We start from the raw sequence: 13351 nt of genomic DNA, 5'->3' as shown, positions 1-13351 counted from the left end.
TCTCAGTCTCTCAGATGGAGTCTCCCAGAGGTGCCCTACACACAAGCTAACATATACTGCAGTTCCTACCTTCCTGTACTTCATTATCTTGATTGGGAACAGGGTCCTGGCAGAGGGATCACAACGGAGAAAGATGGGTCCCTAAGCTAACACAGTATGTCCTCCTAAGTGGACATTTGGATGCAGGCCTGAATAGAAGGAAGGAGTCAAAAAGAGATACAGATGGACATTTGGTTTGGCGGTGGGAGGTGGGGGTGGGGGCAGGGGAGAGGCAGAGCCATACCCTGTGATACTCAGCGGTCACTCATGTACTCACGAACTACTCCTTACTGTGCTCCAAGGACCACTTAGGATGTTGGGGACTGAATCCAGGTCAGCCACATGCAAAGCAAACACCCTCCCCTCTGTCCTATCTCTCTGTCCAGAGATCTGAGGCTGGAAGCAGAGACCAGAGTGAAGCCACCGCAAGCCAAGGGACACATGAGCTACCAGAAACTAAAAGAGGCAGAAAGATCCTGAGAAGTCAGACGGAACAGGGTCTTGCCAACACCCTGTTGACAGAAGGGGGACAACGCAATTCTGTTGTTGCAGCCACCGAGTCTTCAGTGCTGCGTTACGCCAGCCATAATCAATGACTGTAAGAATGATCTCATCTGACTCTTCCTTGTTTCTCTTAACCTGAAAGGGGGATAGAAAGCAGATGCTTTGCTGGTAGAGGCTGAGTCCTCAGGAAAGTGGCAGCATCCATCAATGACACCTAGAGGCCGTCTCTAAATCAGGCTGGTGAATCCTCTTTCCCAGAGGTGCATGAAAGTCATTGAAACCAACTCCTCCTGCCTACACAGAGTAACTTCTTGTCCTGTCTGGAAGCTAAAGCAAAAAGTCAGAAGGAATCCTCGCCTGGTGACCAGCTCAAACTAAGGCTCTGTGTAGCAGGTAAGACATGAAGGAGGATGAAATGTTCACCCTGAGATCTGCTAGAAGGCAAGTGACAAGGAAACAGTCGTATGTGGTACTCTGTAGGACCTGGAGTAATAAGATTAGTAAGAATAGGGCACACTCCCAGGGTTGGGAGTTACGGGCGCTGAGGTGGGGACAGAACCCAGGAATGAGATACACTGTCTACGTGGGTCATGAGCCTGAGCTACAGAGAAGAACTGTGCCTTGGAGAGTATCCACAGCAGCGAACAAGTGGACTAAGAGATCAGGAGAGAAGAATAGGAAAGAGAAGCTGAAAAAGAGGGAAGAGAAATGATTGATGTTCCCAGGAAGGAGGAAGCTAGATGAGGAGGAAATGGACGTCTCCTAGAGGAAGTCCAAGAGGTGGGTCCAAGAATCATCTCGAGTATGGACTCCTGCTGTACTGCATCACAACCTAACATCTGCAGTTGTACATTTCCAAAGCACGTGGGCGCATACGCACAACTCAATGCCTTGGACCCAAACCATTTTCATCGCTGAGATGAAGTGAAGGTGTGATGTTTGTACACAGACACAAACAAAAATAAATACAACATGTGCTCTGCTTTCTCTCGCAGTTTCTCTTTTAAATATTTCATTTTCCAGTACCTAAACAGGTTTATTCCTAGGGGGTTCTATTTTAGAATGTGTCTGCACTTCAATATGCTAAGCTTGTTAAACATGAACAGCACTGAGCAATTAGGAGCTTTAGAATCATTCTATCAATGGCATCTTTTCTGTAAGAGGACCGATGGTGTCAGCTCTATCGCCAGCTGTCTCCTCCACCATTTTTAAGGTGGGGAGTTACTTAGACTTGGGTCTGTCTCCACATCTGTAAGTTGGGCTGAATAATATTGACCAGCTAGAGTTGCTGGAAAATAAAGATTCATGCGTGAAAGTTCCCAGCTGTAGCCTTATGACTACAGTCATTTCTCTCAATAACTTACATGACTGTCTCAGGTCAGCTGAGTCAAAATTAGGGATTTAATTTTAAATCAAATTTTTTTAATTTTTAATTTTTTTTCATTAAAATTTGTAATTTTGATTTTTTAAAAACATCCCAGGTGGGAAACTGAAATTAGGGATACGACATAGAAAACAGTCAAGCAGTTTCTGTAAGGAAGTTGCTTCATTTAAGTAGCAATCCAAGCACGTGAACTTCAGGTCAAATCCAAATGAGCCAGTTTTAGATCTTTCCGGGTATGTTTTTAAGAACAGTCCCCAAGTGGCCAATCCCATACCAGCGGCATTTTCTTTTCATGTTGAAATTATCACCCATAAAAATAAAAACAGATCTATTTTAACCAACAGCTTAGAGCTAGCCTCTCATGGGTAAATAAACAGAAAATGTTCTTGTTTTTCATCATTTTTAAATGCGCTACTTTGCTTCGCTTTGTTTGTATTCTAATGTCAGGAACCGATCCTCAGATGTGTGAAGGGTCCTCAGAGAGGGAGCACGTGATCCCCCTCTGCCACATCCCTGGCTACATTCCTGAACTTTGGGACGAGTTGGAGAATGATGAACAGTAGCTTCTGGGGGCAGGCGCGGGAGTGCTGCAGTGAAGGCACTTATCTGGCCATGTGGCCCACCTGGGTTTCCTCCCCAGCACCACAAACGGTCCTCTGAGCGCCTCCAGTAATGATCCCTTAGCGCACAGCAGGAGTGACTCTCAAGCACTGTCTGGTCTGGCTCAAGGCAAACCAAAGTCAGGGGACTGGAGCGATAGCACAGCGGGTAGGGCGTTTGCCTTGCACTTGGCAGACCCAGGTTCGATTCCCAGCATCCCATATGGTCCCCTGAGCACCACCAGGAGTAATTCCTGAGTGCAGAGTCAGGAGTGACCCCTGTGCATCGCCAGGTGTGACCCAAAATGCAAAAAAAAAAAAAAAAAAAATAGCAAACCCAAGTCGCTTCTGCATTACAAGTGATTTTCTGGCGCACTTTCCAGATGGAACTGTTCTTTCCGAGTTACACCAGCATCTCCCAGTTCCTGCACGAAGATTCCTGATTTTGAGATCTACTGGCCTACGAGAAGAGGAACAGAGCCCACAGCTGCATAGACATGGTCACTGCACCCTCCAAGGCACGCTGACCACACGGGCCAGGCTGGGAAAGGGCCTCGAGTGGCAGCGCATCCACCCACAGCTGGACACGAGCCAAATGGCAGAAGCACAGTTACTTTCCCGGGCCCTTCTATTCGAGATCCCGGACAGTGACCGGACAGAGAAGTCTTCTAGGTTCTGGGGGACACAAAAGTAATGACTGTCAATGACCCCCCCAGCCCCCCAAGTTGGGGTGGAGATGGGAGTAGACTGGAAACAAGAGAGATAACCTATGAAACACAAACTATTCATCAACAGGCTGTCACATGGAGGCATCTGAGGGAGAACGGTAAAGCCATGATAGGAAGGAGGACTCACAACTGGCAGAAAGATTGGCAGAAAAGTTCCCCCAGGGAAGTCAGCCTCTCAGGGCTCTGAGCAAGGAGGAATCTAGGCTGATCAGGTACCAGAGGCAGGAGTGCCCCAGCAGGCCCAGAGTCAATGCCAAGGCCACCTCGGCACATTGGGAGCACAAGAAGGAAGTGTTTGGAGTGGACTGAAGAAGGGCCAGAGGGATGGTGAAGTGAGGGTGGGAACCACATCTCCAAGGGCCGGGACAGTTTTTTTACAAGGATCGGTCTTTCCTGGCGGTGAGACAGGAAGTTACTGGAAGGCCTTGAAGACAGAAGTGATGTCATCCAACTTAGGTGCTAAAAGAATCACAGTGTCTTTGAACCAAGTTTTATATAAATATTACGTAAGGTCTAAACCACTTCCCCCAATATTCCAGAAGGGTGGTTTTAGGGCGGTTTGTTTATTTTTTGCCAAGATTAGAATATAAGTTTAAAGGGTGCTTCTCTTTTTTTAAACTGCTGAAATTCAATGGTTTATATGAATGAATGAAGTACTTGACACCTGGGGTGAATGCTAAAACCTTTTGTCTCCACAAGCAAAAAAACTAATTCATCTGCCCCTTTCTGCACGACCATATGGGTAACAATCCTGATTTACTGCTCTCAGTTATGGAACAGGCCCTTTAAAGAACAATCCTGGACATCTCAACAGTCCGGAAAACTGCTTTATGGATCCTAAAGGCAGCGATGAGGTAAACTGGGTCTAGCTGCTCATGAAGCAATTTGCATTTTGTCATGTTAACCTAACTTGTGGGACACAATGTTCTGGAATGTAACTGGCCGTCTGGAAAACACTTCAGCAATTCCATTGTTCATAATAATACTGCCATTGAAACAAAATCACATAGGCTGGTGTACACAGCAGTGTCACCTACGCTGCCGTAAGGCAACAGTCACTACTGTGGAGCTCAAATGCAAAACCTCTATTTTCTGAAACCTATTGTGTGGAAGTATGCATATATGTAGATCTCTCACCAGAGAGCTCAGAAAGTCTCTTTCCCAAACAAGCTCACTCCTGTATACAAATAACTCGTGACAAGAACAAAAAGGGACTAGCTCAAGCCCACAGGGACTTGTCTGTACAGAGATCCATCAACAGAGATTCTTTGGCAGACCTGCCTTGAGAAACGGTGTTTGCAGAAAACATTCTGGAATAATAACAAAACGCTGTCTGCCTCACACTTGATCTCTTTTGGTGTCAGGAGTAATTTGCATCACTGGGTATTGTCACAGAGGCAGGAAGAAACTTTGACCACATTAAGAGACAGACTCTGCAAGAGTTGGAAGCATCTTGCCCATCCTCAAGAAATCAATGGGTCTCCCCTGATATTGATCCTTTATTACCGAGGGAAAGAAACTAATGGGTATCCAGCATACTTTAGGCCAGTTAGCCTTATGCAACAGGCATTATTACATCAATTTTGTATAAGAGGAAACTGAAGTCAAGAAGCAGAAATACTCTTGTCACAAATGATAAACCTACTCTGTGTACATCCAGAGTCCCTTCAAAGCCCTGGTCTGTCTGAATTCAAAGCCCTGGTCCTCTCTCTTATATAGATTGGTTCTCCAGAGTTATGTCTTTAGATCTATTAAGTTAAGAAAATCAAACAACTTCATTATGACCATCATTGCATTTCTTTTTCACTAGGATTTGTGAGTGTCAGTCCTATTTTCTAGGCTTGTGGCTGGAAAACGTATGACACAATCACTGTGCACATCTGAAGATGGTGACACGGTATTCAGCACTGTGCAGACATGAGTCAGTTGCCAGGGGAAGAGTCTCACTTACTGGGGAGGAAATAAAATCAAAGATGTGACACAGAGTTCATCAGTGGTTGGAAAGTGGCTGGGTAGAGTTTAGACTCTCGCACCTGTCCTGCTGTGCCCATGGGCTTGTCTTTTTGGTTGGACAACTTTTAAAATACATGGTGTCATATGCAAATACCCTGAAACTGAACAATTCTAAAAGTGAGCATAACTCGGGGCTATAGATATCACCGTGGTTCTCCACATGAAAATGGTTCCAGTAGACACTTCTGAAAATGACTTTTAAAGTTCCTCCTCATTTGCAACCCTGCTCAGCAGTCACGGGTCTTGGTTCATACTTAGACACAAAAATGAAACCATTCTTAACCCTTTCCCCCTAGAGAGAAACCCTCAAACCATGGTGGTTCTGGAGAATTCAGTGAGGGAAGCGGTTAAAAGGCTGCAGAGCTGCTGTTGTACTGCTGGTGAGGAAATACTTCACCATACTAGGTGAAGTATTTGTTTTCAATGAGATCTTTCATTAGAATCCTTCCATTTCTTCAAGACCAAACTCTACCCAAATCTGTTTATGACTCAAGGGCCAGTGCTTCCTAAAGCATGTTTGAGACATTTGTGACATTCCCTCACATTTTGCTAAAGTTTTAAAGAAATTTGGCAAATATTAATATTAGTTAAAAAGTTAGTATTCAGTCTCCTATAAAAGCAGACATAGATTAATGAAATGAAGAAACTGAAAAGAACCTAGAAAAATGACCCATTCCTATATCTTGAAATGTCTTGATTAACTCTTTTTTTTTAACTAATACTGCTTTTTAATACCCAAGTCATAATAAAAGCTTCATTGTAGGCAAGAGATACTCCATTCAAGAACTGTAAAACAATATATTTGTGTTCTTTTAAGCTTCTAAATTATCGCTCACTAAATAGCAACAGAAAACAAATCACTATTACAGAAATCTCTACATTGCTTTATATGCTGAACACAGTCATTGATGATGGTCACAGAAATAACACATACCTACCTTACTTTCTAACTCAGTTCAAAATAAATACTGACAAAACGGTGGCTTCTATTGTTATATAGATTATGATTTATTCACCTATTCATTTATAGATAAATTATTTATAATTTAACATCTAATTTACCCTTTTATAAAAAGCAACAAAATAGAGGTACTTATTGAGGTAAATAGCATATCTAAGTTTTCACAGTCTAATTCATTAAAGACTTTGTTGAACTATAAATGTACCATCTGTGTTTTTGTACATATTTTCTCATTAAGATATACTTAAAGATGTAATTTAAGTCCCATTTTAATTTTGACTTAGATTTCTAAGACTTTTTTTTTAATTTTAAGATGAACTTTTCCCATCAAACATACTCAGTTCTTCAAATTCAAGAACAGGCTATGAACACTATTTTATAATTCATGGCACAGTGGTTTTCCAAAGCATATGTCAAGAATACAGATCAAATTTTATTTTTTATATTCTACTACTTCGAAACCTGATTTATATAATTCCGCAGAGATATAAATGTGTTAAGCAAATCTAGTGTCTCTCTCTCTCTCTCTCTCTCTCTCTCTCTCTCTCTCTCTCTCTCTCTTCCTAAAGCAATCTATCTGATCATCACTGGAAACCAGTTTCATGACTATGACTATGCCCTAGGTGGTGTGAGCTTCATAGAATCCGTAATGTTAGGGTGAAATAAACCTCAAAGAAATATGTGCTGAGTCACACACATTTGTTTTCAATGAGATCTTTCATTAGAATCCTTCTATTTCTTCAAGACCAAACTCTACCCAAGTCAGTTTATGACTCAAGAGCCACTGCTTCCTAAGACATTTTTGAGACGTTAAGCTGGAAACCACATTGTGTCACCTACAAATACCATAGGAATTTCCTTTCAATTTCTCCTTGCAGGCATGAGTCTCTCTCTGCCTTTTTTCTGTCGTTAGACACTGACGGCTGTTCCCCCGGCAGGCAGGGAGGCTCTCAAAGGTAGGATCTTAAGTCCCACCCACATCTGTGGCATATTTGGGTTAATCTCTGCACAGCAGGTTCTCAGGAATTCTGGAAGTTTGCTTAAATTTGGAAGTTTCTGTTGGCCGTGACAAGCTGTCAAAGAGGATGGAGAAGCCTATTAGGTGGTGGCTTAGCAAGTCCTATGTCCAGAAGGAGCCACAAGAGCAGAAACTGCTCTGAGAGGTGAATCAGGACTACTGACACATAAAGTGACTCTTCCAATTTCTTCACCTTCATATAACCCCCCAGAAGAGCAAACATTAATAAAATATTTATCTTTAGTTGTCACAAGCCAGACTTTGATTTAAAACTCTTGGATCCATGAAAGTAGCATCAGCCCAAAAAACACCATCCTGGAGTTTTAATTTAAACCTGGGTCTAAAGGAAATTTAAATATGCCTGATGTGCAAAAAAAAAAAAAAAAAAAGTGAGCCAAAAATCTCTCAATAGGGGCTGGAGTGATAGCACAGCGGGTAGGGCGTTTGCCTTGCACTTGGCCAACCCAGGTTCGATTCTCAGCATCCTATATGGTCCCCTGAGCACTGCCAGGGGTAATTCCTGAGTGCAGAGCCAGGAGTGACCCCTGTGCATCACCAGGTGTGACCCAAAAAAGCAAAAAAAAAATCTCTCAATAATCACAATAAGAAAATAGAATCAGAAAGTCATTACTAACATTACCACACGTCCACAAAGCTAGGCATTTCAGAGCCAAGCCCCACACGGCACTCTCGTGGCCCATAAAAAGCATCTTATCTTACCTTTAGAGAATCAAAGCAGGCGATGACTCTTCCATTTTCAACCTGGCAACTCTTGGGGGGGTGAGCAAATTTGCATTCCTCATCAGAGCGGGAGCACGTCCCCCTCTGGAACTGCCTGCAGACTTCCAGCGTCAGCCACTTCGTATCTCTCACTGGGGCGACGTTCAAGGCCATGGTAACCAAGACTTTGGATTCGGTGAGTCTCTGTTAGACGATGCAGTCAATCCAAGTGCCAATGATGCCGAGAGGACTGCTGTGGGAAAGCCCACAGGTAAAGTCAGAAGGTACGTGATAAAATTGCTTAATGCAGTCCAACCCAGGACACAAGAGCAAGGAGGGGATTTATCAGCGATCACTCATCAATCAATAGGCCCCACTTGAAGACTATGGGCCGCAATAAAAGCACGCTCAGTGTCATCTCTGGCTGTAAACGTCCTGAGTCTCTTGACTGTCTTGCTGACACAACCGTTTTTAATAAAGTGACTATAACACCATGGCACTCCTTGGGAGAAGGCTGAGCTCACAGCATTCAACGCTGCTAGAAAAGAAACTACTTGGACTTCAGCACAAAGGCTGGCTTTCCCCCGCTCCGGCCTCTTGAAATTCCGAAGTCAAGCAGTTGGCAAAGTCAGACCATTGAGGTATCTTCATCCACTTGTAAGGTCAGGGTAACACGTGATGGCCAGAAAACCAAGACTGGAACCCTACGTGCACTCCCCAGTGGCAGTTTCCCCGGCAACGGTGACTTCACACAGGCACTTTTAAATCATGAACCTGCAAAACACAAACACAAACATCAACTCACACCCGAGTCCAAGGGTGCCCACACACGAGCATAGTGCTTTCACGCTGATCTTTGCGAAAAGTGCAGCTCTGAGTTTCGAGGCTGGTGGGAGAAAAGTTGGAGAGAGGACTGAGCTGCAACCGTATTGCAGAAACGGTCTAGGCAGGAATCCAAAAGTTAGGAATGACTCAAACAGATGAGTGTGGCAGACACAATAATTAGGCATTCTGAAACAATTCAATCTAATGTGCTTAATCGCCAAAACACTGTATTAGAACTCTGCCTTCCAATTAATTTCACATTTAGCGCATCGATTTTATTGTTAGGAAAGTTATGAACTGTTCTTTGGGATGTGTCGCTTGGTATAACAAAGATGCTATCATTTGGGAAGAAATGTCAACTCCTTGTTTTCCACTAATCTTCTCTAGTTTACAGAGACTTGAGCTTCCACACGGAGAGGCCTCATGTTCTCAGAATGACTCTGATGCTTTCTCTGTACTGGTGTTACTTGCTTAGCGGGAGTCTTGGTCATCACACTGCAAAGTCTAGAAGGATTAGGCCTATTCTTTTTACTTTTCCTTTCTGAACCCCTAGTTCTTTACTTTCTGACATCTACCAGGTTCTCAAAAACACTTGCCTTCTGATCTTCCTGATTTAACTCACTGACTCGATGAATGAAGGCAAATTTGTCATAGTTCACTGTGCTTTAGTTTTTAACTGACTCACAACTTTCAAAGGCTTTATTCTCTGAAACGCTTTAGTTCAACCTACAACATAACCATCTTCCATACAGTGAGATTTCCATCAGATTTCAAAAATCAGTGTATTTAATTTCTTTGGAGATTTTCAGGGATTGCAAAATTATGAAAACATTAAAAAATGTAGTAAGGGTGTGGTGCTAAATTATGTCCTACATGAAGCCCTCCCAGTAACAGTGTTATAAACAATGGTGCTTAAAATTACAATAAAAACTGCCTGAAACAGAAGCAGGCTGGAGAGTTGAAGGGAAACTGGGGACATTAGTGAAGGGAACTTAACACGAGTGATCGGAGGGGTGTGGGAACACTTTATGCCTAAAACCCAGTCATGAATAACTTTGCAAATCACATATCTTCATAAAATATTATTTAATGCAACAACACTGGCACAAGCAGTATAGGGGAGGAATGCCAGAAACTGACCATTTTCAGAAACTCATGCCACAAAGATGGACTGGAGCTATAGTGCAGCGGGTAGGGCGTTTGCCTTGCGCATGGCCGACCCGGGTTCTATTCCTCTGCCCCTCTCGGAGAGCCCGGCAAGCTACCGAGAGTATCCCGCCCACAGGGCAGAGCCTGGCAAGCTCCCCGTGGCATATTCAATATGCCAAAAACAGTCACACCAAGTCTCACGATGGAGATGTTACTGGTGCCCACTCAGCAAATCGATGACCAATGGGAAGACAGTACACAGTACATGTCACAAAGCTACCTACAATACTTGTTTCTCCCCTCCATTCAGAAATTTTTTTTTTAACTAAGCACTTAATGAACACCGGAAGCGGGCTATTTTGAATTAGCAGGTATCAACTATGTTCAAGAGCAATAATTCTTGAGTGGCTCACAAACATTCCCTGGGAAAAAAAAATAATTGGCCCACGATCAATTAAGGTTGAGTTTAACTCCAGGCAAACCAAGTTGAACAGGCTTCCCCGCCTCTAGGGCCCTTGATGGGGTGGGGGGGGCACGAACAGAGTCTCCAACAGGGGGAAGAGAAGCCACGCAACTCCAGCTCGTCAGATCATGTGCGGGTTTAGCAGGGCATCTCTCGAGACCAGTGGAAAGGCCACTTCATCCCGACACTTGAACTCTCGAGCAGAAGTGTGTGAATGAATTCTAATGATATGTGCACTGAAGGGAACTGGCAGCCTGGAAGGCTCTGTCACATGCCTAACTTCATTGTAAAAGAGCTGAGGGGACAGGCAGGCTCCTGCTTGTTGCGCTGGCAATGCTGCGTTCCCTGCAGCTCACACCGACTCGCGCAGGTTGAGGGAGTTTAAGAAGATGAGTCTAATAATCAAACTGACTCCGGGTCGGGTTTCACAGGCCGGCCTGGACCTGCACCTCATTACCTCCACCCCCACCTGTAACCCCCGTGGAGAACAAAGGAGGCGGGAAGCAAAGGAAAGGAAGTGTTCCTGCCTCTGCATTCAGGGGCGCAGGGGCCCTAATAACAGGGTGATTTCAAATGATGGGTCTGGCACAGCGAGTTCATATTTGCACGGTTGTTTATAGAATCCCTGAGCCCCCGTGGGCCAGGGTCTAATGAGGCCACTGGGTAACAAGGATGCCGGGGACACTCCTCCTCAAAGGCCACCTGGTCTTTGCCAAGGCTTTCTGGGTAGGACCAGAAACAGGCAGATGCATTTATGCAGAGATGGCGAGTGATGAATAATTAATTGCTCGAGTATTTCTGAAAACCACACAGTCACAATGCAGTGCGGTGAACGAGGCACGGCTCTGCTTATACTTTTAGATAAGAAGATCTCTTCCCTGCTCGGAGACAAACTGAGTCCCACTTCTAGTTACTAAGAAAATCCAACCGCAATTTCGATGGTCAGATGAGATTTAGGTGAACACATTATTTTTTTGGCTGTTGTTTCTGGGGGGCATGCTGGGTGATTCTCAGAGCTTACTCCTCGCTCTGTGCTCATCCTAGTGGTGGCTCAGAGGGCCACATGAAGTGCTAGGGACCAAACTAATTCCATACAAGGCGAGGGCCTTACCCTTGTGCCATCTCCTGCCCAAGAAGAACATACTTTTATTCATTTATTTTGATTCTTGGGTCACACCCGGCGATGCCCAGGGGTTACTCCTGGCTCTGCACTCAGGAATCACTCCTGACGATGCTCAGGGGACCCTATGGGATGCCAGGGATCGAACCCAGGTTGGCTGCATGCAAGGCAAGCACTCTACCCACTGTGCCCCTAAGATGAACATACTTTTAAATGCAGAGAAGCCAGAGACTAATGAGACAGTCCAGCAGTTACAGCAGTTTCCTTGCAGACATGTTTGATCCCTGGCATCCCATGGTACCCCAAGCCCCACAAGACGTCAATCCTGAGCTTTGCTGGACGTGGCCACCAATTCCCCAAACTCATGAAACAAACCATTAAATGTAGAGAAGCCGAACTTCCAGAGTCCTAGAAAAGTCAAAGAGCTTCCAGAAAGAAAGGTAAGTACCATGCTGCATAATTTGTGATTATCCGAACCTCTCAAGAAGCCCACTCTCTCCCCCAGCCTCTTGTCCGTTTCTAACCTAGAAGGTACAGAGAGACGGTTATCCAGGGCTCTGCCTTCCTTGGACCAACACAACCTCCGTTTCTGGAGTGGACAGAGACAGGTCTGGAAAGGGAAGCGAGCACACATATTTAATTAGCAGAGGCCACCTCGGGAGATGGGCGAAGATGCTCAGGGATGGAGAAGACCATCTTTCACCACAAGTCATTCCAGGGATAAGACTCATTTCCCTAACACGCTCAACTCCACCAGCCTCCATGCAGCTCCTGCGGAGCCTGGGTTAGAGTCAGGTTCCTGTTTCCAACAAAAAGCCACTGGTGGGCTGGAGCGATAGCTCAGTGGGTAGGGCGTTTGCCTTGCACGCGGCCGACCCGGGTTCGAGTCCCAGCATCCCTTATGATCCCCGAGCATTGCCAGGAGTAATTCCTGAGTGCAGAGCCAGGAGTAACCCCTGAGCATCTCCAGGTGTGACCCAAAAAGAAAAAAAAAAAGCCACTGGTCACATACTGAGCTCTTTGAAATGCCTCATGCCATTGAAAACCTAAACTGAATTTTTTTTATTTATTCTAAATTACAAAGGGATTTAACTTAAAGGCGCACACCATTTGAGTTATTAGGAAACAAGTATGTTTGGAGCAACTTGGAACGTTTCCTTTTCTTTGTGTTCTCTTTTTTTTTGGTGTGGGAGAGGAGGGAAATTCCTACTTTTTAACTGTAACTTTTTCAAATCTCAAATGCCAGTCAGGTATTTCCTGTGAGAATTCAGCATCCAAGTTGAGATGTTTCCTAAGTACAAAATAAAGACCAAGTTCAAAATAATAGGGAAACCAGAATGTGAAAATATCTCACGAAGGATTCCGTGTACAGATCACAGCGTGATTTGATAGTGCTTAACAATTTATAATTAAGGCTGTCTCACCTGCTTCTCTGCCCCACTTTTTTAAAAACACGCCAGAATTATCTGTTTATTAAATAAACACGCAAAATAGAATGCAGAACACATTCTATTTCCACGGACGGCACTCTCCTGGTGCAGGGGTGACCGGGATGGGGCTTTCACATTGTTTTCCACCGGGACATTATTTTCTAAACAGCGGCGACTAATCTGGTGTGACGGGTCTGTGTGGCGAGTTTCTAGCTCTCCTTTCGCCAACATGCCTTGTCTTATGACCTTGGGTAAATCCATTTCCCTATACTCCCATTTCTGATTTCTTCATCTATAAAATGGTCAGGTCATAGTTGTGTGCCCCCTACACACACACACACACACACACACACACACACACACACACACACGACCTAAGCACTGTCACAAAAGAGAGA

At 44.4% G+C, this 13351-nt stretch overlaps 1 protein-coding gene across 9 annotated transcripts in view; it reads right to left on the bottom strand.

Moving 5' to 3' along the window:
- Window positions 1-13351, bottom strand: part of MBNL2 (muscleblind like splicing regulator 2) — a 168802-nt gene that overhangs the window by 104359 nt on the left and 51092 nt on the right. For all 9 annotated transcript variants that reach the window (XM_055130866.1, XM_055130854.1, XM_055130882.1 and 6 more), the window contains exon 2: window positions 7967-8740. In XM_055130866.1, coding sequence (XP_054986841.1) covers window positions 7967-8140 — 174 coding nt within the window. In that variant the 5' untranslated portion in view covers window positions 8141-8740. The remainder of the gene's footprint in view (window positions 1-7966; window positions 8741-13351) is intronic.

The sequence above is a fragment of the Sorex araneus genome, chromosome 1 (genome assembly GCF_027595985.1).
Source record: "Sorex araneus isolate mSorAra2 chromosome 1, mSorAra2.pri, whole genome shotgun sequence".
NCBI lineage: Eukaryota > Metazoa > Chordata > Mammalia > Eulipotyphla > Soricidae > Sorex > Sorex araneus.
This window is presented reverse-complemented; position numbering and strand designations above follow the sequence as displayed.